This window comes from Symphalangus syndactylus, chromosome 13 (assembly GCF_028878055.3).
Source record: "Symphalangus syndactylus isolate Jambi chromosome 13, NHGRI_mSymSyn1-v2.1_pri, whole genome shotgun sequence".
In the NCBI taxonomy this organism is placed as follows: domain Eukaryota; kingdom Metazoa; phylum Chordata; class Mammalia; order Primates; family Hylobatidae; genus Symphalangus; species Symphalangus syndactylus.
In genome coordinates this window covers 39,124,040-39,150,474 of record NC_072435.2, presented here as the reverse complement: position 1 = coordinate 39,150,474, position 26,435 = coordinate 39,124,040, and the positions used below count along the sequence as shown (strand labels likewise).

The window sequence follows — 26,435 nt, the reverse complement described above, 5'->3', positions numbered from 1 at the left end:
TGTTGTACTATCCCTAATCTGACCCCAAAAGTATTTAAAGATCTTAACTCTCAAAGCCTCGCTACATTATACAGAATTCTCCCTTGGATCTACCAGTCCTGGAGGCATCCCAGAGGGGTTGGGCTGAGCCACAAGACCCCAAAGGAATAGAAGCATGAAGGAGGCCGGTTTAAGGGGCAGGGTGAACCACATTGAGCCACTGTACGCCAGCCTGGGCAACAGAGCGAGAGTCTATCTTAAAAATAAACAAACAGAACCAAAACTTACCAGTTAGGTTCAAGGATTCAGTAAGTTAGTATGTGGAGTATTTACAGCAGCAACAGCCATTCCCCCGTTGGTTTTGAGGGTTATAGGGTAAATAAGGGTCCCTGGAATCTTGTGGAACACTCAGCAACCTCTCTAGCAATAGCTGAAAAAGGAGATATACTGGAAAACCCCCCCACCCCAAAAAGACCACTTCTGCATTTCCTTAAGTCTGTCTTTCCCCAGAAGGAGACACAGGATGGAGACACAAAACTTAATTTAATAGAAATTTTGTTTGTAGTTCTTACATTCTCAGTGTGAGCCAATCTGGGACCCACTGCCCCACTCAGAAGTGGCCCAGTCCTGGGGACAGGGGAGAAAGGGAGGGGTGAAATGAGAAGAGCCCCGTTCTTCCTCAGTGCTGGGGGGTTGAAGACACCACCCCCTTCTGCTGCCCTCCTCTGGGCTCCAGGAAGGAGAGCAGATGAAATCTCAGGCCTGTGGTTTCTCCACACCACTGCCCCCCAGGTTGGAGGGGAGCTAAGAAGTGAGACAAGGGGACAGCGGCAAGAAAATATGTTGATCAAGAAAGATGAGTACTGGGGTGAGGACTGAAGGAAAATCAAAGATAAAACACCAGTTAAAAAAAAAAAAAAAAAGTCAGGGAGGGGGTGGGGGAGAGTGGAGGAGGGGAACAACAAAAAAATCCACCCCAAATCCGAACCAGCCTGGAAAAAAATGGAAGTTCTCGAGTCTCACAGAGACATTATTCGGCGCGGCCAGCTCTGCGGCGGGAGCGCTCAGGCTCAGTCCAGCCCTGGAGGCAGGCCTCTCTACAGCTCGTCCTTGGCCTGGCCGGGGACATCTTCCTCCTCATCTTCCTCCTTGTCCTCCTCATCCTCCTCATCCTCATCTTTGTCTTCGTCATCCTCCTTGTCCTCTGCCTCCTCCTCCTCTTTGCGTTTCTTGTCTTCTTCCTCCTCCTTAAGCCTCTGCTCCTCGTCCTGTTTGTCCTTCATTTGTTTCTCTGCTGCCTGCAGGCAGAGCACACACCTCAGGGCCTCGAACCCTGCCAGCCCTGCCCGCCCCAGACATCAGGACCAGGACCAGGCCTCACCTTTGTTATGCCCCACGTCTCGTTGCCAAACTCCTCGGCGTATGCCTCATCGTTGGTGATGAGGAAGTTGTCAAAGATGGTGCCAGACTTGACCTGGAGGATGAATGGGAAGGATGGTCAGAGGTGATACCCGATAGCCCTTGCTTTGGACAGGGTTTCCATCTGTGTTCCTATAACCACTATATCCTGCTGCCTGCATCTGCAGAGAAGACAAGGAACACTGCTGACATTGCAGTTAAAAAGATGGAGAGGCCAGGCGGGGTGGCTCACACCTGTAATCCTCGCCCAGAGGCCAAGGTGGGCGGATCATGAGGTCAGGAGATCGAGACCATCCTGGCTTACACGGTGAAACCCCGTCTCTACTAAAAATACAAAAAATTAGCCAGGCGTGGTGGTGGGTGCCTGTAGTCCCAGCTACTTGGCAGACTGAGACAGGAGAATGGTGTGAACCTGGGAGGCAGAGCTTGCAGTGAGCCAAGATCATGCCACTGCACTCCAGCCTGGGCAACAGAGCGAGACTCCGTCTCAAAAAAAAAAAAAAGATGAAGAGACGGCCAGGGACAGGCTCACACCTGTAATCCCAGCACTTTAGGAGGCCATGGCGAACGGATCACTTGAGGCCAGGAGTTCGAGACCAACCTGGGCAACATAGTGAAACTCTGTCTCTACTAAAAAAAATTAGCCCAGGGTCTGTGATGGCGCATGCCCGTAATCCCAGCTACTCAAGGAGGACGAGGCAGGAGAATCGCTTGAACCTGGGAGCGGAGGTTGTGGTGAGCCTCCGAGATTGCACCATTGCACTCCAGCCCGGGCAACAAGAGAGAAATTCCATCTCCAAAAAAAAAATGCCGAGCGTCGTAGCGCATGCCTGTAATTCCAGCTGCTCAAGAGGCTGAGAAGAATCACTTGAACCTGGAAGGCGGAAGCTGCAGTGAGCCGAGATCAAGCCACCACACTCCAACCTGGGTGACAGAGTGAGACTCTTATCTTTAAAAAAAAAAAAAAAAAAAAAAAAAAAAAATGGACAGACTCAGGTGCTGTACTGCCCAGGTTCAAACCCCAGCTTTGTGGTTTCCTGCCCCCATGACCTTGGGCCACTGACTTCAGTTCTCTGCACCTGTTTCTTCTGTTTCTCACTCTTATTCAGGTATTTTTCAGGTACCTACTACATGCCAGGAACTGTCTTGGGCACAGAAGGTATTTCAGTGACCAAAACAGACAAAAATTCAGTCCCAGCCTTTTTTTTTTTTTTTTTTTTTGAGACAGAGTCTCGCTGTCACCCAGGCTGGAATGCAGTGGCCTGATCTCGGCTCACTGCAAGCTCTGCCTCCCGGGTTCACGTTGTCCTCCTGCCTCAGCCTCCCGAGTAGCTGGGACTACAGGCGCCTGCCACCATGCCCGGCTAATTTTTGTTATTTTTACTAGAGATGGGGTTTCACCATGTTAGCCAAGATGGTCTCAATCTCCTGACCTTGCGATCCACCCGCCTTGGCCTCCCAAAGTGCTGGGATTACAGGCGTGAGCCACTGCGTCCGGCCAAGTCTCAGCTTTTTTTGAAAGAGGGTCTCACTCTGTCACCCAGGCTGGATTGCAGTGACACGATCATGGCTCACTGCAGCCTCGATGCCCAGGCTCAGGTGATCATCCTTCTTCCTTGGTATTTGGGACTACAGGTATGCACGACATCTGGCCAATTTTTAAAGTTTTTGTAGAGGCTAGGCAAGTTTTTGTAGAGGCTAGGCGTGGTGGCTCACCGCTGTAATCCCAGCACTTTGGGAGGCCGAGGCAGGCAGATCACCTGAGGCCAGGAGTTCGAGACCAACCTGGGCAACATGAAGCCCTGTCTCTACAAAAAGGCTGGGCGCGGTGGCTCACGCCTGCAATCCCAGCACTTTGGGAGGCCAAGGCGGGTGTGTCATGAGATCAGGAGATGGAGACTATCCTGGCTAACACGGTGTAACCACGTCTCTACTAAAAAAAAAAAAAAAAAAAAAAATACAAAAAAATTTGCCAGGCATGGTGGCAGGCGCCTGTAGTCCCAGCTACTCGGGAGGCTGAGGCAGGAGAATGGCGTGAACCTGGGGGGGGTGGTGCGGAGCTTGCAGTGAGCAGAGATCACACCACTGCACTCCAGCCTGGGCAACAGAGCAAAACTCAGTCTCAGAAAAAAGAAAAAAAATTAGCCTGGCATCCATAGTGGCACATGCCTGTAATCCCAGCTACTCGGGAGGCTGAGGCAAGAGAATCGCTTGAAACCAGGAGACGGAGGTTGCAGTGAGCTGAGATCATGCCATTGCACTCCAGCCTCAGCAACAAGAGTGAAACTGTCTCAAAAAAAAAAAAAAAAAAATTTTTTTTTTTTGTAGAGATAGGGTCTCCTCCCTATGCTGCCAAGCATGGTTGAGTTGTCTAACTCCTGGCCTCAAGCAATCCTCCTGTCTCAGCCTCCCAAAGTACTGTGATTATAAGGGTGAGCCACTGTGCCCAGCCCCAGCTAACTGGGTTACCTGACCACCTTCTAGGTCTTTGGGGGTATTTAAAGAAGTTGATTTGCATAAAAGTACTTGGGGAAGTACTTGGTGCACAAAAAGTACCACCTCAAAGGGGTTGCTGTGAGGACTTCACAGGGACAGACCAGGAAGTACTGTTTACAAGAAGTACCATTTTTGAGTCAGACCCACCTGGGATGCCTACCCTATCCCTTTCCTCTTGGGTGATCTTATGCACTTGAGGTACCCCAGGGATCCTCCTTTTTCCTCCCAAGTCTCACCTGCCAGAGGTCCAGGCCCAGCACACCAAAGTTATCATAGGCATAGATACTGGGATCAGGAGAATACTCAGGGTTGTCAATTTCTGGGTGGATCCAAGTGCCCTTGTAATCTGGGTTGTCGATCTGCCGGGGCTTCCACTCACCCTGCAGAAGGGAGAAGGGAACCGAAGGGTGAGTAAGGTCGGTGCACTCCCCACTGCGAGCCCCAGCCCTGCTCAGAGCCCCAAACTCACCTTGTACTCAGGGTTCTGAATCACTGGGGGTTCCCACTCTCCATCCATCTCTTCATCCCAGTCCTCAGGCTTCTTAGCATCAGGGTCAGGGATATGCTCGGGCTTGTCCCAGTCCTGTGAGGTAGATGAAGAGGTCAGAGTTGGCCCAGATGTCCTCCACACCCTCCAACGTGGAGAGCAGAGCCCCTGCCCCAACACCAACCTCAGGCTTGGAGTCTGTGGGATCATCGATCTTGGCCCGCTCATCCCAGTCTTCTGGTTTTGAAGCATCAGGATCCTTTATCTTCTTGGGTGGCAGGAAGTCCCAATCGTCTTCCAAGGAGCCGGACTCCACCTGGCTGTTGTCAATCTTCACCTCGTAGGTGTTGTCTGGCCGCACAATCAGTGTGTACAGGTGTGTAAACTCATCATCCTGAAGAAAGAAGAAGGTGAGCGGGGGCCACCCCCCAATCAGGCTGACCTCTGAACCTCCCCATGACAGCCATTTGCCACCACCCCCAGACACACCTTGCAACGGATGTCCTTGTTGATCAGCACATTTTTGCCCTTGTAGTTGAAGATGACATGAACCTTCTTGGTGCCAGGGCCACAGATGTCGGGACCTAGGTGTGAAGCAGATCCAGTTAAGAGTCAGAGACTACCCATCATCTCGAGGCCCTCACTCCTCTCTATAAAAGGAAGGCCTGGTTCTTAAACTCGGGTCTGTCAAGGCTGAAAAGAAGAACTCAGACCCTGATACTGTCCTGAATGGGTTGTGGGTGGAGCCTTAAGTTTAAAGAAAAAAAAAAATCAGTGCTCTAGAACTCAAAATTCTCATTAGTAAGATTAGGAAATAACTATATACAATCACAAATTAAATTAACAGCCTAGATCTGCGATCATAATGCAATAAAGTGTTGCTAGAACTTATTCTTTTAGCTCCTCTTCCAAAGAAAATCATTATTAAGAAAGTCAATGGGGTCTGAGTCTCTCTCCAACTAATGGGACAGAGGTCAGCACCAGGAAGCAGGCCCTCACCAAACATGATGTTGTATTCTGAGTCTCCGTGCATGTCCGTCTGGTCCAAACTATTAGGAAACAGCTTCACATAGCCGCCCCCACAGTCGATGTTCTGCTCATGTTTCACCGTGAACTGCACCACCAGCGTCTGGCCTTTGTTGCTGAAAGGTTCGAAACTGGCCGACAAAGCATAAAAGCGTGCATCCTGGCTTGTCTGCAAACCTGAGACGGGACGGTAGTGAGGTCACCGTTGGGCCCTGACCCGCGAGGACCCTCGACTTAGGGAAGAGGCGACTCCCCCATTTCCTCCACCTGTCCTCCTCCTAGGGGACTGTCCCGGCTGTGTGTGTACAGACAAGGACTTCTGCCAGGAAGTCCTCCCGGATCTGAGCACCCACTCCTAAGCTCTTACCTTTATCTTTCTCCTCGTCACCGTAGAACTTGCCGGAACTGAGAACGAATTTGCCAAAATCTGACTTGTGTTTGGATTCGATCCAGCGGGAAGTCCACCCATCTAAGTGGGGGGTTAGAGGAGTAGATCAGCGCGGCTGTGCTAATACCCCCCACACCAAACATCTGCCGAGAGCCACAAGATGCTGGGGAAAGGAAAGGAGATCCCCGACTCTCCCCATCCCAACCTCTAGTTTGACACGGAGGGTGCCTTCAGAGATCCTCGGGCTAACCCTAACTCCCGCCGCGGGAGGTCGCTACGCCCTCCGCGCTCCCCAGGGACGCAGAAGAGGGATCGCCCGCGGCTCTAGTCCCCGGGAGCCACCGTGTTGGACCTCTAAACGGTAATTACAGGCGACAACGCAGATCCGGGATGGGGGCCGGCCACGTCGTCGGGGCGGCCTCGAGGCGGGACCAGGCGTTACCTCCGTCCAGAAACTGCTCCTTGAAGTAGACGGCAGGCTCGGCAACGGCCAGGCCGAGGAGGCCGAGCAGCAGCGGCACGGAGAGCAGCATGGTGGGCCGAGGGGGCGGTGGCGCGCGGGCCCTTTAAAAACACCCTCCGGCTGCGGCTCTGCAGTACGGACGGACGCCGCCGCCCGCCTTGCACTTTTATACCCACCCGCCTCTCAAACCAACCTGACCCAGCCCTTGGGCCCGCCCCTGACACTTTGTCATTGGTCTGTGCCCACGGCCGTCTTTTTCCATTGGACCTTTATCGGCTCACTACGTTAGGTTGCGCCTCGGAACGCTGGGTTCCCAGATGGCCGATTTCTATTGGCCTCACCACCGACCAATGATGGTCGACCACGCGTTGGGGGGGACGCCCACTGGTGGGGTTGGGGCCGCGAGTACTTCAGGCCAGGTCATGTGACCAGATCTGGACACCCGCCCCCCCCCCCCAACCCCGCCCTCGTCCGCGCGCGTCGTTCCCCGTCTGGGCGTTTAAAGAACCCGCGGGAGCGCAGGTGTCTCCACGCGGGACCGGGACCCTGCCCTCAGCTTCTCTCCCTCCCATTCCCTCTAGGTGGAGGGGCTGGGCAAGGCTTTCCTAGCCAGTTCTTATCTTGCATTTGAGAACTAGCACCCCACTGCTGCTCCCCCACCCCCGCCCGGGATACGAGAGAGCTCACGGGTTGGGGCCCTGGGGCTTCGCTGCACCCCGGTGCTACAGCCACGCGGGCCAGTGGGAAGAATGCCAGCCCTCTCCTCCTTCTGCCCCTAGAGCCCTGGCAGCCTATCGGACTGCTGCTGTGTGACTGGGGCAAGTCACTTAAGCTCTCTGAAGTGACAGACGTTCTTGAGCAGACAGAGGGGGCGACCCTGGCCAGATGCTACCCAGCAGAAATGCTTTTAACGTTTTTGAAGCTGTCCTGGGACAAAAGGGGCTTAACGATGTGACTGTGACTCCTGGAGTGGGGATAGGGTTAATACCCCAGATTGCAGCAGCCCCGTTCCTCTCAACCGGTAAATGAAGGGGGTCGCTGTCTGTGGTCTCCCACAAACGGCCTGGCTTTTGCAATTAAACGGCTATAGGCGAGAGGGCAGGGGGTTCCGTTTGGGGAGGGAAAAAAGACACAGATGGTAGGGACGATAAGATGCTAGGGAGATGGGCAGGACCCACCACCCCCCCCCGCCCCGACCCCAGTCTAGAGTCTTCTTCTGAAGCCAGAGGTACGTGACTGGCACCAGTACCCTGCCCCCACGCTGTAGAAAGGAGGAAGGATAGCTGGGGGTTTTCCAAACTCTGGGCAAATAAGCCCTGGACCTGGGAGCGCGGGAGTGGGCTATGGAAGGAGGGAATGAGGGGGATCCAGGAAAGAGGGTGGGGAGGAGGTGCTTCCTGGCTAATGGTTGTGACTCAGAAAAGAGAGGAAGGAAAAAATAAAAAAAGGAAAACAAAGTGGAGTGGGGGGAATGACTTGGCAAGGGTCTTTGGTTAAAAAAAAAAAAAAGAAATGGTGGCCGGGCGCGGTGGCTTACGCCTGTAAACCCAGCACTTGGGGAGGCCGAGGCGGGCGGATCATTTTAGGTCAGTTCGGGACCAGCCTGGCCAACAAGGTGAAAACCCGTCTCCACTAAAAATAAAAATTAAAAAAAAAAATTAGGCGTGGTGGCGGGTGCTTCTAATCTCAGTACTCGGGAGGCTGAGGTGGGAGAATCGCTTGAACCTGGGAGCCAGAGATTGCAGTGAGCCACGATCACGCCACTCCACTCCAGCCCACCAGCCCAGCTGACAGAGCAAGACTCTATCTCCAAGAAAAGAAGGGGGAGAATGAACTGCGAAGCTGGGGTTCTACCACTTCCTCTAGGTAGTATTCAGTATTGCCTAGTCTGGTCCCTCCCATGAGGATCCCGGGTACCATCCCAGGCCTCTTGCTGACCCTTCCTCCTGTTCCTTTGTCAGGCACCTGTGGGCTTGGCGCTTCCTGAGGTTAGACACTGCCTGTTTTGTTCACTTTGCATCCTCCAGTGTCACCTGCAGCACCTGGCACAGAACAGGCTTAAAAAGTACTTGCTCTTTCCCAAGCGGCTGCCGAAGATGGCGGAGGTGCAGGTCCTGGTGCTTGATGGTCGAGGCCATCTCCTGGGCCGCCTGGCGGCCATCGTGGCTAAACAGGTACTGCTGGGCCGGAAGGTGGTGGTCGTACGCTGCGAAGGCATCAACATTTCTGGCAATTTCTACAGAAACAAGTTGAAGTACCTGGCTTTCCTCCGCAAGCGGATGAACACCAACCCTACCCGAGGCCCCTACCACTTCCGGGCCTCCAGCCGCATCTTCTGGCAGACCGTGCGAGGTATGCTGCCCCACAAGACCAAGCGAGGCCAGGCCGCTCTGGACCGCCTCAAGGTGTTTGACGGCATCCCACCGCCCTACGACAAGAAAAAGCAGATGGTGGTTCCTGCTGCCCTCAAGGTTGTGCGTCTGAAGCCTACAAGAAAGTTTGCCTATCTGAGGCGCGTGGCTCATGAGGTTGGCTGGAAGTACCAGGCAGTGACAGCCACCCTGGAGGAGAAGAGGAAAGAGAAAGCCAAGATCCACTACCGGAAGAAGAAACAGCTCATGAGGCTACGGAAACAGGCCGAGAAGAACGTGGAGAAGAAAATTGACAAATACACAGAGGTCCTCAAGACCCACGGACTCCTGGTCTGAGCCCAATAAAGACTGTTAATTCCTCATGCGTGGCCTGCCCTTCCTCCATCGTCGCCCTGGAATGTACGGGACCCAGGGGCAGCAGCAGTCCAGGTGCCACAGGCAGCCTGGGACATAGGAAGCTGGGAGCAAGGAAAGGGTCTTAGTCACTGCCTCCCGAAGTTGCTTGAAAGCACTTGGAGAATTGTGCAGGTGTCATTTATCTATGACCAATAGGAAGAGCAACCAGTTACTGTTAGTGAAAGGGAGCCAGAAGACTGATTGGAGGGCCCTATCTTGTGAGTGGGACATCTGTTGGACTTTCCACCTGGTCATATACTCTGCAGCTGTTAGAATGTGCAAGCACTTGGGGACAGCATGAGCTTGCTGTTGTACATAGGGTATTTCTAGAAGGAGAAATAGACTGGGAAGATGCACAACCAAGGGGTTACAGGCATCGCCCGTGCTCCTCACCTGTATTTTGTAATCAGAAATAAATTGCTCTTAAAGAAAAAAAAAAAAAAGTACTTGCTGCATGATAGAAGAGAGGAAGGAAGGACTCTTGTGGAAATTAACTAAAAACACACTGGGCACAGTGGCTCACGCCTGTAATCCCAACACTTTGGCAGGCCAAGATGGGAGGAACGCTTGAGGCCAGGAGTTCAAGACCAGCCTGGGCAACATAGCAGGAGGCCATTTTTACAAAAACATTTTTTTTTAATTGCCAGGCGTGGTGGCACCTGCCTGTGTTCCCAGCTACTCAGAAGGCTGAGGCAGGAGGATCACTTGAGACCAGGAGGCTGACGCTGCCGTGAGCTGTGTTGTTGTCACTGCACACTCTAGCCTGGGTGACAGAGCAAGACCCTGTCTCAAAAATAAATAAAAATAAGCCGGACATGGTAGTTCACACTTGTAATCCTAGCACCTTTGGAACCTGAGGCAGGCAGATTGTTTGAGCTCGGCAGTTCAAGACCAGCCTGGGCAACATGGTGGAACCTCGTTCTTAGAAAAAATATATATATACACATATATATTACATGTGATATGTATAATGCATAAATATATAAATAGTATATTATATATAGCATATGTTATATATGATACATATCATGTATAATATATATTATATTGTATAATATATAATATACATAACAAAAATTAGCCTGGCCTGGTGGCACACACCTGTAGTCCCAGCTACTCAGGAGGCTGAGGTGAGAGGATCACTTGAGCCCAGGAGGTAGAGGCTGCAGTCAGCCAAGATCATGCCACTGCACTCCAGCCTGGGCAATAGAGTGAGACCCACTCTCTAAATAAATAAATAATCAACAAAAAAATGGGAGGAGAGAAGGGACTCTGAGAAATGTATCCTCAATACAGAACCTTATATAGGGTCAGGACTGGGGGATATGAGTAATCCCATTTTACAGACTCAAATAATAATTGTGATGTAAAAGGAATAAATGTGTTCTGCTTATAAGAGCGTTCAAACATGGGCCACACTCAATTTAGTAAGCAGTGTGAATATGTGTGGGCATTTAATTCTCACAATAACCTGGGCTCCAATCACCTCCATGTGAGCAAGAAACTGAGGCACAGAAAGATTAAGCCAACGGCCGGGCGCGGTGGCTCAAGCCTGTAATCCCAGCACTTTGGGAGGCCGAGGTGGGCAGATCACGAGGTCAGGAGATCGAGACCATCCTGGCTAACACGGTGAAACCCCGTCTCTACTAAAAATACAAAAAAGTAGCCGGGCGTGTTGGCGGGCGCCTGTAGTCCCAGCTACTTGGGAGGCTGAGGCAGGAGAATGGTGTGAACCCAGGAGGTGGAGGTTGCGGTGAGCCGAGATCGCGCCACTGCACTCCAGCCTGGGGGACAGAGAAAGACTCCATCTCAAAAAAAAAAAAAAAAAAAAGAAAGATTAAGCTTTCTGGTTGAATGACATAAATAACAGATCTAGGATTCTTTTTTTTTTTTTTTTGAGACAGCCTTGCTCTGTCACCCAGGCTGGAGTGCAGTGGTGCGATCTCCGCTCACTGCAAGCTCCACCTACCATGCTCAAGTGATTCTCCTGCCTCTGCTTCCCGTGTAGCTGGGATTACAGGCACCCCCACTGCACCGAGCTAATTTTTGTGTTTTTAGAGGAGATGGGGTTTTGCCATCTTGGCCAAGCTGGTCTTGAACTCCTGACCTCAGGTGATTCGCCCGCCTCAGCCTCCCAAAGTGCTGTGATTACAGGTATGAGCCACTGACCTGACCAGCAGATCTAAGATTCTAATCTACCTGTGCTGACGTTAAGTCACCACTGCCCACATATGACTACTGACCATTTGAAATGTGGTTGGTCCAAATGGAGATGTGTTGTAAGTGTAAAATACACATCAGATTTTGAAGGTTTAGTATGAAAAAAAAGTGCAATTTTTTTTTTTTTGAGACAGAGTTTCGCCTTGTCACCCAGGCTGGAGTGCAATGACACGATCTCAGCTCACCACAGCCTCTGCCTCCCAGGTTCAAGTGATTCTCCTGCCTCAGCATCCCAAGTAGCTGAGATTACAGGCATGCGCCACCACGCCCTGCTAATTTTGTATTTTTAGTAGAGACGGGGTTTCTCCATGTTGGTCAGGCTGGTCTCAAACTCCCAACCTCAGGTGATCCACCTGCCTCGGCCTCCCAAAGTGCTGGGATTTGACAGGGGTGAGCCACTGTGCCCAGCCGAGTGCAAAATATTTTATTAGTCATCTTTTTTTTTTTTTTTTTGTAAGAGTCAGGGTCTGGCTGGCTGGGCGAGGTGGGTCATGACTGTAATGCCAGCACTTTGGGAGACCGATGCAGGAGGATAACCTGAGCCTAGGAGTTTGAGACCAGCCTGGGCAACATGGCCGAATCCCATATTTACAAAAAAAAAAAAAAAAAACTGGGTGTGGTGGCGTGCACCTGTAGTTCCAGCTACTCAGGAGCCTAAGGTTGGAGGATCCTTAGAGCCTGGGAAGTCAAGGCTGCAGTAAGCCATAATTGCACCACTGCACTCTAGCATGGGTGACAGAGCAAGACCCTGTCTCAAAAAAGAAAGATGTTTTGCACTGTATTTCTATAAGACAGTGCTAATCTAGGCCATGCAGTATTTGCACTGACGTTGCTCTCAGCGCACAAGGGTGGGAGGATCTGGAAGGTTTATAATTTATGACTTCATTTCCAACAACTCTCTGTAGAACCTTGGGCAAGTCATACCACCCTCTGAGCCTCAGTTTTCTCACCTGTGTAATGCGGCTATATCAGTATCTACATCATAAAGTTTTGGGGAGAAATGAAATACTACACGTGAAGTACTCAGTTCTGGGCTAAGTACTACCACATACCAGGTAGTCCACATAGGTTAGGTGCCACCTTGACTTACTAGGTGAATTCCTTTCCCCTCTATAAAAAGGGACGGTACCTACCCAGCCTTCCTTTGAAATTTTAAAAGTAGATGACATCGCCAAAATGACCATCTCTGGAGCCCACCACCCACCGCCTCTCCTAGGGCAAGAGAGAATACCAGAAGGGCAGAAGGTTCTTTAACCCAGAGAGGGGGAAGTCCAAGGTCACATAGCCCGCTGAAATGAGGCTAGATAAAACTCAAAACAGGGCGGTGCTTCTGACCTTGAGATAATCAATTTTACCTCTCTGGTCAACCAGACGCCACTGATGGAGCCAGGGTGGAGGTGGGAACTGAGTCCCGTGCACCTTTTGAGGATCCGTCGCCACACTCAAGATGACGACACATTGAGCCCTGCTCTGCGGTTAGACACATTCAAGATGGCGGTACACACGCCGGGTTCCGGTTCCGGTGGCTCAGACCCCGGCCTGGACAAGCTGAGCACACTAGAAGCAGCCATGGCGGATGGTCCAGTGGCGGAACTACTGCTCCGGCGGCTGGAGGCGTCTGACGGCGGCCTGGACAGCGCCGAGCTGGCGGCTGAGCTGGGCATGGAGCACCAGGCGGTGGTGGGCGCCGTGAAGAGCCTTCAGGCGCTGGGCGAGGTGAGCCGGGCCCATGATGCCGGGCCGCCTTGCCCTTGCACCTACAGTCCCCTTGCCCCGGGCGCTCTACGTCCAAGCCAAATTCCCCCAGGCCTAGTTTGGGGTAGCTGTATATGTGTTCACTCCGGGATGTGCGGGCGGGAAGTGGGACGAGTGAGGGCCCAGACGCACGGATGTTCCTCATGCGATAAACGTTTATTGGGGCACAGTCAGCGTGGGTAGGGGGTACGATGATGGACGAGGAAGCGCGGTTGCTGCCCTCACGCAGGTTGCAACCTAATAGGAAGGTGCTTCAAGAACCAGAGTGATGGGGGAAAACAGGGGACCCAGCTGTGACAGCTGACCCAGCCTTGGGGGTCAGGGAGAGCGGCCTGGGCGGTGCAGGTGACGGTTCTCTGTAGAGGAAAGTGATAGCACTTTAGAGATCAGTGGCCGGGATCTTGGGGGATGGCAGGCGGCGAGGGAGACCAGCATAGCTGTAATTGCAAGGCCTCTTAGGTCTTTACCTCATGAGGGAACTAGGGAGCGATAGCAGGAGCTAGAGCCGGTCAGATGAGTGTGCTATCCACATCACCTTTGGGAAGAATTGGCATGGACAGGACTGGAGGTGAAGGGATGAAAGCAGAAGCTGGCGCTTCCCCAAGCTGGAGGGCATGATGTCTGGCTATGGGAAGGAAGCTTGGGGGAGGTGGGGAAGGCATGGGATTCAGGACAAGGCAGGGAGCGCACAGATGAAGTCCAGCCTTCTGACTTGGGCAAGTGGACAGTAACAGAATCACAAGAGTAGGATGCTGAGGGGCCCGTGGGCCACCCAGAAGGCTAGATCCATGGGTCCAGGATCTGGGCTGTTTATCCCTAGAGCTCATGTTCTGTGCCCCACTTTGGTCTCAGCTTGTTTGTCCAATCCATTCCATAATCCTGGCTGATGGCCATGTTATTCCCATTTTGCAGATGTGACAATTGATGGTCAGTAACATAATCAGTGTGAATAGAAGAGGCCGATGAGCCCAGATTTGAAATTAGGCACTCAGGCTGCAGAGCCCATAGTCCTCAATGCAGAGGAGAGGTGGCAGCAGTGTTGTGTGGGGTGACAGTGCCTTGATCAATATGATTTGACATTTGTATACGTCACAGAGGGTTAAATAATATAAGGAGGTGAGGTTCAATCTAATGACAGTAATAGCCATAAAAATATTATAGTAATTAGAATTTATGCTGGGTGCAGTGGCTCACGTTTGTAATCCCAGCATTTTGGGTGGCCGAGGCGGGTGGATCACGAGGTCAGGAGTTCAAGACCAGCCTGGCCAAGATGGTGAAACCCCGTCTCTACTAAAAATACAAAAAAAATTAGCCAGGCGTGGTGGTGGGTGCCTGTAATCCCAGCTACTTGGGAGGCTGAGGCAGATAATTGTTTGAATCGGGAGATAGAGGTTGCAGTGAGCCGAGATCGCACCACTGCACTCCAGCCTGGGCAACAGAGCAAGACTCTGTCTCAAAAAAAAAAAAAAAAAAGAATTTATGCAGCGTTTGTCACATAGTAGGCACTATATATTCTTTCTGAGTACTTTTTTTTTTTTTTTTTGAGATGGAGTCTCGCTCTGTCTCCCAGGCTGGAGTGCAGTGGCGCTATCTTGGCTCACTGCAAGCTCCGCCTCCCGGGTTCACGCCATTCTCCTGCCTCAGCCTCTCTGAGTAGCTGGGACTACAGGTGCCCGCCACTACGCCTGGCTAATTTTTTTGTATTTTTAGTAGAGACGGGGTTTCACCGTGGTCTCGATCTCCTGACCTCGTGATCCGCCCGCCTCGGCCTCCCAAAGTGCTGGGATTACAAGCGTGAGCCACTGCGCCCGGCCTCTTTCTGAGTATTAATTTAGCTACTCCTTAAAATCTTCTGAGGTAGAACCCGTCACACCTTTCTCTTATGGATGAGAAGAGTTGGCCGGGCACGGTGGCTCACGCTTGTAACCCCAGCACTTTGGGAGGCCGAGGCGGGCGGATCACGAGGTCAGGAGATCGAGACCACGGTGAAACCCCGTCTCTACTAAAAATACAAAAAAATTAGCCGGGCGTGGTGGCGGGTGCCTGTAGTCCCAGCTACTCGGAGAGGCTGAGGCAGGAGAGTGGCGTGAACCTGGGAGGCGGAGCTTGCAGTGAGCCGAGATTGCACCACTGCACTCCAGCCTGGGCGACAGAGCGAGACTCCGTCTCAAAGAAGAGTCACTGAGAGGTTAAGCAACTTTCCTGAGGTCACACAGTAAGTGAAGGGCAGAGTTGGGATTAGAACGAAGTGGGATCCAGGCCCTGTGCACTCTGCTTACCCTTGTTGTCCTTGTCTTCATGACTCTGGACCTGGAACCTCAGTTTTTGTTTGTAATGTGGACCTCCAGGGCCCTTCTCTGACATTCTGGGCACTGACATGTGAACATTTAAACATGGAGACAGGCTGGGTGTGGTGGCTCATGCCCATTATGCCAGCACTTTGGGAGGCTGAGGAAGGAGAATCACTTGAGGCCCGGAGTTTGAGACCAGCCTGGACAACATAACAACACCCTGTCTTTAAAAAGTAATTTAAAGGGCTGGGCGCAGTGGCTCACGCCTGTAATCCCAGCACTTTGGGAGGCCGAGTTGGCTGATTACGAGGTCAGGAGTTTGAGACCAGCCTGGCCAACATGGTGAAACCCCATCTCTACTAAAAATACAAAAATTAGCTGGGGGCGGTGGCGGGCACCTGTAATCCGAGCTACTTGGGAGGCTGAGGCAGGAGAATCGTTTGAAGCCAGGAGGCAGAGGTTGCAGTGAGCCGAGATCGCACCACTGCACTCCAGCCTGAGCAACAGTACAAGACTCCGTCTCAAAAAAAAAAAAAAAAAAAGTAATTTAAAAACTAACCAGATGTGGCGGCACGTGCCTATAGTCCCAGCTACTTGGGAGGGAGGCTGAGGCGGAAGGATCGTTTGAGCCCAGGAGGTCGAGGCTGCAGTGAGCTGTGATTACACCACTGCACCCCAGCCTAGTGACAGGGTGAGACCCCCATCAAAGAAAACAAAAACAAACAAAAAAATGTGGAGACAAATCAGTTCACCTAATTTTTCACATTAAAATCTGTCACAGGTTCAAAACTGACAGTAAGAATTTGTCCTCTGCCAGGTAACATCCTTAGTGGTGTACTTTACCCCGGGAGGTGTAAACTATCATTATTACTACCCCTGTGTTACATAAGGGAAATAGAGACACAGCAAGGGGAAGTCTTTCCCTTGAGACCACTTGGCTGTAAAGTTGTATAGCTGGGATGTGAAGCTAGCTTTAAGGGTTGTGCTTTGAACCTGGGACTCAGTGCTGCAGAAAGGGGGTGCCTGGCTCTGAGCCTCACCCCTGCCTCGACCCCCTCCCCACATTTCCCTTTAGGTCATCGAGGCTGAACTTCGGTCCACCAAGCGCTGGGAGCTTACTGCGGAGGGCGAGGAGATTGCCCGGGAGGGCAGCCATGAGGCTCGTGTGTTTCGAAGCATTCCCCCAGAGGGCCTGGCCCAGAGCGAGCTTATGGTAGGAGCTGCGGGGTGAATGGGGAGTGAGTGATGGGATGAAGGTGGCCCTCGTGCCCCACTCACTGCAGCCTCTCTTTTCCAGCGACTGCCCAGTGGCAAAGTGGGCTTCAGCAAGGCCATGTCCAACAAGTGGATCCGGGTGGACAAGAGTGCGGCCGATGGGCCCCGAGTGTTCCGAGTGGTGCGTTCCTGCGGGCTGGTCAGGGGGCAGGTGGATGGGCACGCGGGCCCCTGGCCCTCACACCGCTTATCCTGGCAGGTGGACAGCATGGAGGACGAGGTGCAGCGGCGGCTCCAGCTCGTCCGAGGGGGACAGGCTGAGAAGCTGGGGGAGAAGGAGAGGAGTGAGCTGAGGAAGAGGAAGCTGTTGGCTGAAGTGTGAGTGGGTGCCCCCTGCAGGCTCAGGCCCCCACCACCTGCAAAGCATGGTGGAGGCATGGTGGGAGGGAGACATCTTGCCCACACCAAGCACAGGTGTGGCCAGTTTCCTCCCAGCTCGCTTAATGCCATAGTTGTTAAGCCTGCGTGCCTTGGGGTCTTTGCCCATGAGGACTCTTCTGCTGAGAACTGTTTCCCCTCTGATCTTCAAGATAGGCTCCTCATCAAGTCTCTCTCCTGTGTCCCCTTAAAGAGGCCACCCTGACACCCCTCCTCTCCCCTTGAGTTCCATGAAGCCCATCGCCCCTAGTCTTCATCTTTGGTGCTTGTTCATTTCTTTCGCTGTCCTTAGTGTGGTCCAAAGTTTAATGAGCACACACCAGACAGGCTCCTGGAACCTAGATGGGCTAGGGGCTGTCCTCTCCCAGGACAAATGTCCCCTTTGAGCAGACACAGAGTGACAGAGAGAAGAGACTAGAGCTGGGATGCCTAATTGAAGTTCGGGCTCTGTCACTTAACTAGTTTTATGACCTTGGCCAAGTCACCTGGCCTTTGCTGGTCTCAGTTTCCTTATCTATAAAATAGCCTGGGCCAAGTGTGGTGGCTCACATGTGTAATCCCAAGTACTCAGGAGGCTGAAGTGTTAGGATCACTTGAATCCATGAATTCAAGGCCAGCCTGGGCAACACAGAGAGAGACCCCCATCTCAAAGAAAAAGGGGCCGGGCACGATGGCTCATGCCTGTAATCCCAGCACTTTGGGAGGCCGAGGCGGGCAAATCACCTGAGGTCAGGAGTTGGAAACCAGCCTGGCCAACATGGTGAAACCTCGTCTCTACTAAAAATACAAAACTTAGCTGGGTGTGGTGGCGGGTGCCTGTAATCCCAGCTACTCTGGAGGCTGAGGCAGGAGAATCGTTTGAACCTGGGAGGTGGAGGTTGCAGTGAGCTGAGACCGTGCCATTGCACTCCAGCCTGGGAAACGAGCGAAACTCCGTCTCAAAAAAGGAAAAACAAACAAACAAACAAAAAACTGCCCTCTTTCAGGGGCTTGTGGGGAGACTTTCGCAGAACAGAGCCTGGCACAGAATAAATCTGCTCGACTTTCCCTAATACCATCACTCAGTCGTGTACTTAGCACCTTGAACAGACCCTGGCACACATTAGGTTCTCAATAAGTGTTGAATGAATAAGTGAGTGAATACAGGGAGATAGGGCATAGCCATATAGGAGGATTTCAGGTAGTGATAAATGTCAGGATGGAAATAAAGCTGGTAGGTAGCATGGGGATCCTCATCAGACGGGAGATCAAGGAAGTCCTCTAGGAGGAGATGGCAGTGGCGTCCCCTTCCTTCCCCTGGCCACAGGACCCTGAAGACCTACTGGGTGAGCAAAGGCAGTGCCTTTAGCACCAGCATCTCCAAGCAAGAGACAGAGCTGAGCCCAGAGATGATCTCCAGGTAGGGGGCAACCCCAGGGTCAGGGCGTGTGGGAGCTGGGCAGGGGGCAGGGGTGGGCAGCCCTTACCAGGCCCTTGCATCCTCCCCCAGTGGCTCTTGGCGGGACCGGCCCTTCAAGCCCTACAACTTCTTGGCCCACGGTGTCCTCCCCGACAGCGGCCACCTTCACCCGCTGCTCAAGGTCCGCTCCCAGTTCCGACAGATCTTCCTGGAGATGGGGTGAGCACAGGGCTGGGGGCGGGGCCTGGTGCTTCTGCTGGGTACAGGCAGAGCAGTCAGGCCGCGTCTCCCACCAGGTTCACCGAGATGCCGACCGATAACTTCATTGAGAGCTCCTTCTGGAACTTCGATGCCCTCTTCCAGCCCCAGCAGCACCCAGCCCGTGACCAGCATGACACCTTCTTCCTTCGAGGTGGGTCAGCCCCTAGGGCCTCCCTGAGACATGAGAGACACCAGGCCAGGGCGGAGCCTTTGCAGGATGGGCATCCCATTTTATCAAATTAGGTCTAGAACTGGGCACGGTGGTGTGCACCTGTAGTCTGGCTATTTGTGAGGTCAAGGCAGGAGGATTGCTCGAGCCCAGGAGTACAAATCCAGCTCAGGCAACATAGGGAAGAGTCTACCTCTAAAAAAATTAATTAATTGAGTTAAATTAAAGTCCATCCTTGGATGTGTCAAGCTCTGTTCTTATTATGCCACCTGCGTCTTTTTTTTTTTTTTTTTTTTTTTTTTTTTTTTTTTTTTTGAGACAGGGTCTCACTCTGTCACCCAAGCTAGAGTGTGCAGTGGCACGATCTTGGCTTGCTGCAAACTTTGCCTCCCGGGTTCAAGCGATTCTCCTGCCTCAGCCTCCCGAGTAGCTGGGATTACATGCACCCGCCACCACACTTAGCTAATTTTTGTGTTTTTAATAGCGACGGGGTTTGCCATGTTAGCCAGGCTGGACTTGAACTGCTGACCTCAAGTGATACTCCCATCTCGGCCTCCCAAAGTGCTAGGATTACAAGCGTGAGCCACCACGCCTAGCTCAAAATTAATGTATTTTTGTTTTGTTTTGTTCTCACTGTGTTGCCCAGGCTGGTCTCAAACTCCTGAGCTCAAAGACTCCTCTTGCCTCAGCCTCCCAAAGTGCTGGGATTACAGGTGTGAGTCCCCACACCTTCCCTGCCCCCATGTCTTCTTTGGGCATTCCAGGCTGTGCATACCTCAGGGCCTTTGCTTATGTTCTGTCTTTAGCCGAGAGCTGTTTTCTCCCAGATCTTCAAGGCAGGCTGCAGCCTCAAACCTCTGCTCACGTGTCACCAGAGACAGACCAGCCTAACACGCTCAGGCTCACCCTGAGTTCTACAGAAGCCCTTCTCCCCTAGTGTTCATTCTTCTGTCCCATTTCTTTCTTTCATTGCCCTTAGCACTGTCTGAAATGGAATGACTTCTCACAATGGGGTGGCCTTCCTGACCAAGAGGGCAGTTGAGGTCATTGGGTGCGCCAGCTTACCTGGCCAGAGGAACAACATCATTCTTGTCATTGTTGTCATAGCACCCAAAACTTACTAAGCAGTCATCATCACATGCTAGCCACTGTTCTAATCTTCCTGCCAACTACTGGAAGCAGTACTGTTACCCCTTTTTACAAAGAAGGAAACTTGGCCAGCCTCAATGGGTATAATCCCACTGTTTGGGAGGCCAAGGGAGGAGGATCGCTTGAGCCCAGGAATTTGAGACCAGCCTAAGCAACATAGAAAGACCCCATCTGTACAGATGAAATTAGCTGGGCATGGTGGTGCACACCTGTAGTTGCAGCTACTCGGGAGGCTGAGGTGAAGGATTGCTTGAGCCTGGGAGTTTGAGGCTGCAGTGAGCTATGATTGCATCACTGCACTGCAGGCCAAGCAACAGAGCAAGACTTCATCCCTCTAGATCGGGCGCGGTGGCTCACGCCTGTAATCCCAGCACTTTGGGAGGCTGAGACGGGCGGATCACGAGCTCAAGAGATGAAGACCATCCTGGCTAACATGGTGAAACCCCATCTCTACTAAAAATACAAAAAAAATTAGCCAGGAGTAGTGACAGGTGCCTGTAGTCCCAGCTACTCGGGAGGCTGAGGCAGGAGAATGGTGTGAACCCGGGAGGCGGAGCTTGCAGTGAGCCAAGGTCGCGCCACTGCACTCCAGCCTGGGCGACAGAGCAAGACTCCGTCTCAAAAAAAAAAAAAAAAATTTTTGTCCTTTTAAAAAAAAAAAAAAAAAACAGGCTGGGCGCGGTGGCTCACGCCTGTAATCCCAGCACTTTGGGAGGCGGAGGCGGGCGGATCACGAGGTCAGGAGATCAAGACCACGGTGAAACCCCGTCTCTACTGAAAAATACAAAAAATTAGCCGGGCGTGGTGGCGGGCGCCTGTAGTCCCAGCTACTCGGAGAGGCTGAGGCAGGAGAATGGTGTGAACCCGGGAGGCGGACCTTGCAGTGAGCCGAGATTGCGCCACTGCACTCCAGCCTGGGCGACAGAGTGAGACTCCGTCTCAAAAAAAAAAAAACAGGCCAGGTGCGGCTGCTCACACCTGTAATTCCAGCACTTTGGGAGGCCACGGTGGGTGGGTCACAAGGTCATGAGATCGACACCATCCTAGCCAACATGGTGAAACCCCGTCTCTACTAAAAATACAAAAATTAGTTGGGCATGGTGGCGTGTGCCTGTAGTCCCAGCTATTCGGGAGGCTGAGGCAGGAGAATCACTTGAACCTGGGAGCTGGAGGTTGCAGTGAGCCAAGATCACGCCACTGCACTTCAGCCAGGGCAACAGAGCGAGACTCTGTCTCAAAAAAAAGAAAAAATAAAAAGGCCGGGTGCAGTGGCATAATCCCAGCACTTTGGGAGGCCCAGGCAGGGGGATCACTTGAAGTCAGGAGTTCGAGACCAGCCTGGCCAACATGGTGAAACCCCATATCATGAAAAATTAGCTGGGTGTGGCAGTGCACTTCTGTAATCCCAGCTACTTGGGAGGCTGAGGCAGGAGAATCGCTTTAACCTGGGAGGAGGAGGTTGCAGTGAGCTGAAATCATGCCACTGCACTCTAGCCTGGGCAACAGAGCAAGACTCCATCTCAAAATAAATACATACATAAATATTTACATACGTAAATAAAGCCCAGGTGCCGTGGCTCACGCCTGTAATCCCACCACTCTGCGAGGCTGAGGTGGGTGGATCACCTGAGGTCAGGAGTTTGAGACCACCCTGACCAACATGGCGAAGCCCCATCTCTACTAAAAATAAAAAAGTTACCCAGGTGTGGTGGCGTGCACCTGTAATCCCAGCTACTTGGGAGGCTGAATCAGGAGAATTGCTTGAACCTGGGAGGTAGAGGTCGCAGTGAGCCAAGATTGACCCATTGCACTTCAGCTGGGGCAACTGAACAAGACTCCGTCTCAAAAAAAAAAAAAAACAACCCAAAAACACACACAAATGAGAAAACTGAGGCACGAGAATCACTTGAACCTGGGAGGCAGAGGTTGCAGTAAGCCCAGATTGTACCACTGCACTCCAGCCTGGACAACAGTGAGACCCTGTCTGAAGAAAAAAAAGCAGGGGGGAAATGCTCGTTGACTGACCTGATGTTGCTCTGTCCTGCCCAGATCCAGCCGAGGCCCTGCAGCTTCCAATGGACTACGTCCAGCGGGTCAAGCGGACCCACTCTCAGGGTGGCTATGGCTCACAGGGGTGAGGCAGGACTTACCTGGTATGGAAGGGAAGGAGGCTGGGGACCCCTGGGCCATTGCATGGACTTCCCACCTTCCCTCCTGAAGGTACAAGTATAACTGGAAGCTGGACGAGGCCCGGAAAAACCTACTGCGAACCCACACCACATCAGCCAGCGCCCGTGCACTCTACCGCCTTGCCCAGAAGGTGCGGTTGGCCCAGGTGGGGGCCAGAGTGGGGAGAGGGTGCTGTCAAAGGGACCTTCTGACCCATACCCGGGCCTGGCTTGGTTGTCACCCCTAGAGGCCCTTCACGCCGGTCAAGTACTTCTCCATCGACCGCGTATTCCGGAATGAGACCCTGGACGCCACACATCTGGCTGAGTTCCACCAGATCGAGGGCGTGGTGGCGGATCACGGCCTCACCCTGGGCCACCTCATGGGCATTCTGCGGGAGTTCTTCACCAAGCTGGGTGAGCAGGGGGGCAGGGGGGCAGGGGTGGGCCATGGTGGTGCGGCAGCAGGCAGGTGTGTTGATCACCAGCATTATCCTCCAAACCCCTGCTCTCCTGCCCGCCCCCTGCTCCCCTGCCCGCCCCCTGCTCCCTGCAGGTATCACGCAACTCCGCTTCAAGCCAGCCTACAACCCATACACAGAGCCCAGCATGGAGGTGTTCAGCTACCACCAAGGTCAGGGTGGGCCCTGGTACTGGGGTGGGAGGGAGGTCTCAGGCTACCATGGTTCGGCCTGGGTCCCCCCATTGCCACGCCTGTACCCCACCTCTCAAGCTCACCACCTAGACCCAGAACCTGTACCAGCAGTGCCCAGAAACTCAACACGCACTGCCCCTGTCTTCTCTGTCCTGCCTCTGCAGGCCTGAAGAAGTGGGTGGAGGTTGGAAACTCGGGGGTCTTCCGTCCAGAGATGCTGCTGCCCATGGGGCTTCCCGAGAACGTGTCGGTCATTGCCTGGGGCCTCTCCCTGGAGCGGTAAGTGCCCAGGTGGAAACTCGGGGTGTCCAGCTGCTTCAAACAACTCTCCAGGTATAGGGGCCTGTGTGGTTTCAGCACCACCCATTCATTCATCCAATGGACAAAACTTTCATCGTAAGTACAAACTGAATGCCCAGCCCCGTGCTGTGAACATGACAGCTCACGGCCCTCCCTCTGAATCTGGGGTCCCAGTGGAGCAAGAAGGATGATAACTAGCAAGACCAACAAGTACATCAGGCCAGTCGTGGTAGCTCATGCCTGTCATCCCAGTGCTGTGGGAGGCCAAGGCAGGAGGATTGCCTGAGCCAGGAGTTCGAGATCAGCCTGGGCAATAGAGCAAGTCTCCGTCTCTACAAAGAATAAAAACAGGCCAGGCATGGTGGCACATGCCTGTAATCCCAGCACTGTGGGTGGCTGAGGCAGGTGCATCACCTGAGGTCAGGAGTTTGAGGCCAGCCTGGCCAACATGGCGAAACCTCATCTCTACTAAAAATATAAAAATTAGCCAGGCATGGTAGCAGGTACCTGTAATCCCAGCTACTTAGGAGACTGAGGCAGGAGAATCGTTTGAACCCAGGAGGTGGAGGTTGCAGTGAGCCAAGATCATGCCACTGCACTCTATTCTAGCCTGGGCAACAGAGTGTGACTCTGTCTTTCGTCTCTACTAAAACTACAAAAATTAGCCAGGCACTGTTACGTGCGTCCGTAGTACTAGTCGTAGGTACTCGGGAGGCTGAGGTATGAGAATCACTTGAACCCGGGAGGTGAAGGTTGCAGTGAGCTGAGATTATGCCACCACACTCCACCCTAGGTTACAGAGTGAGACTGTCTCAAAAAAACAAATGCACTCAGTGAAAAAAGACAAAAGTGTGCACCAGGGCAGTAAGTGGTATAGGGAGGGCTAAGGCAACTACGTGGTCAGTGAAGGCATCATGGAGGAAAAAGTGCCACCTTAGCAAAATCTGGGGATAGATAAAGAGGTAAACCATGAGAGTATCTGGGGAAGGGTGTCCCAGGTAGTGGTCACAATCAGTTCAAAGGCCCAGAGGTAGGAATGTGCTTTTTGTATTAGGAGAAGAGTGAGGAGGCTGGTGTGGCTGAAGGCGGAGAGTGAGAGGTGATAGAGCAGTTGGCGCAGGGCCCTGTGGGTCATGGGGAGAACTTGAACTTTTCCTCTGAGGAAGATGGGAGCCATGGAAAGCTGAGCAGAAGGGTGCATGTGCTGACCTCATGATAAACTCTGTTCCCTCCCCCACAAGCCCAACGATGATCAAATATGGCATCAACAATATCCGGGAGCTGGTGGGCCACAAGGTGAACCTGCAGATGGTGTATGACAGTCCCCTGTGCCGCCTGGATGCCGACCTGAGGCCCCCTCCCACACAGGAGGCTGCGTGACATGGGCCACTCGAGGACAGCTCATTCTCCCGAAGTCCCTGCTGCTGCGTTCCTTTGCATCCCTGGCCAGTGACCTTGTATTTATGAGGCCTCTGTGAGGCCAGCCCCCACCTTCCTCTTTCTCACCTGTCCCAGGACCAGAATCCCAGGGACAGAGGACTGGGTAGCAGGTTCTTTCTGTTGTCCTGTGTGGTGTGTCTACTGTGAGGGTGGGCCCTGAGGAGACCTGTGGGCCACCTACTGTCTAATAAAGTGGGCAGTTGCCCCCATCTGGTGGCTTTCCTTAGGGGTGAGGGGTCTTGTTGGGTCCCCCTAGCTCAGTGTGCCACTTGATGGTCAAAAATCTGGGTACTGGGCTGGGCGCGGAGGCTCACGTCTGTAATCCCAGCACTTTGAGAGGCTGAGGCAGGCGGGTCACGAGGACAGGTGATCGAGACCATCCTGGCTAACACAGTGAAACCCCGTCTGTACTAAAAATACAAAAAAAAAAAAAAAAAAATCTGGGTACTGAGCCAGGCACAGTGGCTCACTTCTGTAATCCCAGAACTTTTGGGAGGCCAAGATGGGTGGGTCACTTGAGGTCAGGAGTTCAGGAGCAGCCTAGCCAACGTAGTGAAACCCCATCTCTACTAAAAATAAAAAAATTAGGGCCGGGTGCAGTGGCTCACGCCTGTAATCCCAGCACTTTGGGAGGCCAAGGTGGGTGGATCATGAGGTCAAGAGTTTAAGACCAGCCTGGCTAACATGGTGAAACCCTGTCTACTAAAAATACAAAAAATTAGCCGGGTGTGGTGGCGGTCGCCTGTAGTCCCAGCTACTCGGGAGGCTGAGGCAGGAAAATGGCGTGAACCTGGGAGGCGGAGCTTGCAGTGAGCCGAGATCACACCACTGCACTCCAGCCGGGGCGATAGAGCAAGACTCCGTCTCAAAAAAAAAAAATTAGGCCAGGCGTGGTGGCTCACACCTGTAATTCCAACACTTCGGGAAGCCAAGGCAGGCAGATCGCTTGAGGTCAGGAGTTCGGGACCAGCCTGGCCAACGTGGTGAAAACCCGTCTCTACTAAAAATACAAAAAAAAAGTCAGCTGGGCGTGGTGGTGAGCACCTGTAGTCCCAGCTACCCTGGAGGGTAAGGCACGAGAATCACTTGAACCAGGAGGTGGAGGTTGCAGTGAGCCAAGATTGTGCCACTGCACTACAGCCTGGGTGACAGAACAAGACTCTGTTCCAAAAAAAGAAAAATACAAAAATTAGCCAGGCATGGTGGCAGGCACCTGTAGTTCCAGCTACCTTGGAGGCTGAGGTGGGAGAATCACTTGAACCCAGGAGGTGGAGGTTGTAGGGAGCTGAGATCACACCACTGCACTCCAGTCTGGGCCACAGAGTGAGATGTGTCCCCAAAAAAACAAAACAAAAATTGGCTCAGCATAGTGGCTCATGCCTGTAATCCCAGGTACTCCAGAGACTGAGGTTGATCACTTGAGCCTGGGAGGTCGAGGCTGCAATGAGCCTTGATTACACCACTGTACTCCAGCCTGGGCAACAGAGTGAGACCCTGTCGTTAAATACATATTTATGTGTCTAAATAAACATAAGTACCCTGGAATCTTGCCATTTCCATCAAATCTGAACTTTGGCTGTGTAGGGATGAAGAGAAAGCTTCCTTATTGCCCTCTGAAGTTTCACTAAAAATTATTGACAAAAGGCAGATTAATAAGAGAAAAGGAATACGAATGTATTTGATCATAGTGTTACCTGACAAGCCTTCAGAATGAAGACCCAGAGATATAGGGGAAACTGTTTTTTTGTTTTGTTTTGTTTTGTTTTGTTTTGTTTTGTTTTGACAGAGTCTGGCGCTGTTCCCCGGGCTGGAGTGTAGGGGCGATCTTGGCTCACTGCAGCCTCAGCTTCCCGAGCAGCTGGGATTATAGGTGCCTGCCACCATGCCTGATTAATGAAAAGTGTCTTATGCTTAGGTTCAACAAAGTTTGAACACCCAGGTAGAAATTT

General features: G+C 52.5%; 3 protein-coding genes across 4 annotated transcripts; 2 read left to right on the top strand and 1 right to left on the bottom strand.

Moving 5' to 3' along the window:
• Positions 1-503: 503 nt before the first annotated feature.
• On the bottom strand, positions 504-6,497 carry CALR (calreticulin). The gene is made up of 9 exons (XM_055235722.2): positions 6,238-6,497; positions 5,775-5,876; positions 5,381-5,584; positions 4,871-4,965; positions 4,566-4,775; positions 4,364-4,477; positions 4,131-4,274; positions 1,361-1,453; positions 504-1,277 (listed from the first exon to the last, which is right to left on the bottom strand). Exons 1-9 carry the CDS (start codon positions 6,326-6,328, stop codon positions 1,077-1,079), a joined length of 1,254 nt encoding a protein of 417 aa, XP_055091697.1. The 5' UTR covers positions 6,329-6,497; the 3' UTR covers positions 504-1,076.
• Positions 6,498-6,755: 258 nt separating this feature from the next.
• Positions 6,756-8,992, top strand: LOC129459248 (large ribosomal subunit protein uL13-like). 2 transcript variants are annotated; one of them, XM_063616136.1, is made up of 3 exons: positions 6,794-7,279; positions 7,921-8,124; positions 8,220-8,992. In XM_063616136.1, exon 3 carries the CDS (start codon positions 8,355-8,357, stop codon positions 8,964-8,966), a length of 612 nt encoding a protein of 203 aa, XP_063472206.1. In that variant the 5' UTR covers positions 6,794-7,279; positions 7,921-8,124; positions 8,220-8,354; the 3' UTR covers positions 8,967-8,992. The 2 variants fall into 2 exon arrangements, with proteins under 2 accessions (XP_055091719.1, XP_063472206.1); XM_055235744.2 differs by lacking the exon at positions 7,921-8,124 and having other exon boundaries at positions 6,756-7,279.
• Positions 8,993-12,729: 3,737 nt separating this feature from the next.
• On the top strand, positions 12,730-24,695 carry FARSA (phenylalanyl-tRNA synthetase subunit alpha). The gene is made up of 13 exons (XM_055235721.2): positions 12,730-12,962; positions 16,368-16,505; positions 16,590-16,688; positions 16,767-16,885; positions 18,252-18,344; positions 18,435-18,563; positions 18,641-18,756; positions 21,973-22,057; positions 22,144-22,243; positions 22,340-22,508; positions 22,648-22,725; positions 22,911-23,025; positions 24,288-24,695. The coding sequence occupies exons 1-13, from the start codon at positions 12,738-12,740 to the stop codon at positions 24,424-24,426; spliced, it is 1,605 nt and encodes a 534-aa protein (XP_055091696.2). The 5' UTR covers positions 12,730-12,737; the 3' UTR covers positions 24,427-24,695.
• The last annotated feature ends 1,740 nt before the right edge of the window (positions 24,696-26,435 follow it).

Coding starts and splice junctions, on each gene's coding strand:
- CALR (XM_055235722.2), bottom strand. CDS start 6,328: ATGCTGCTCTCCGTGCCGCTGCTGCTCGGCCTCCTCGGCCTGGCCGTT. Junction 5,877..6,237: donor GGAGCAGTTTCTGGACGGAG/GTAACGCCTGGT, acceptor CCCCCCACTTAG/ATGGGTGGACTTCCCGCTGG. Junction 1,278..1,360: donor AGACGTGGGGCATAACAAAG/GTGAGGCCTGGT, acceptor CTCTGCCTGCAG/GCAGCAGAGAAACAAATGAA.
- LOC129459248 (XM_055235744.2), top strand. CDS start 8,355: ATGGCGGAGGTGCAGGTCCTGGTGCTTGATGGTCGAGGCCATCTCCTG.
- FARSA (XM_055235721.2), top strand. CDS start 12,738: ATGGCGGTACACACGCCGGGTTCCGGTTCCGGTGGCTCAGACCCCGGC. Junction 16,886..18,251: donor AGGAAGCTGTTGGCTGAAGT/GTGAGTGGGTGC, acceptor CCCTGGCCACAG/GACCCTGAAGACCTACTGGG. Junction 18,564..18,640: donor CAGATCTTCCTGGAGATGGG/GTGAGCACAGGG, acceptor GTCTCCCACCAG/GTTCACCGAGATGCCGACCG.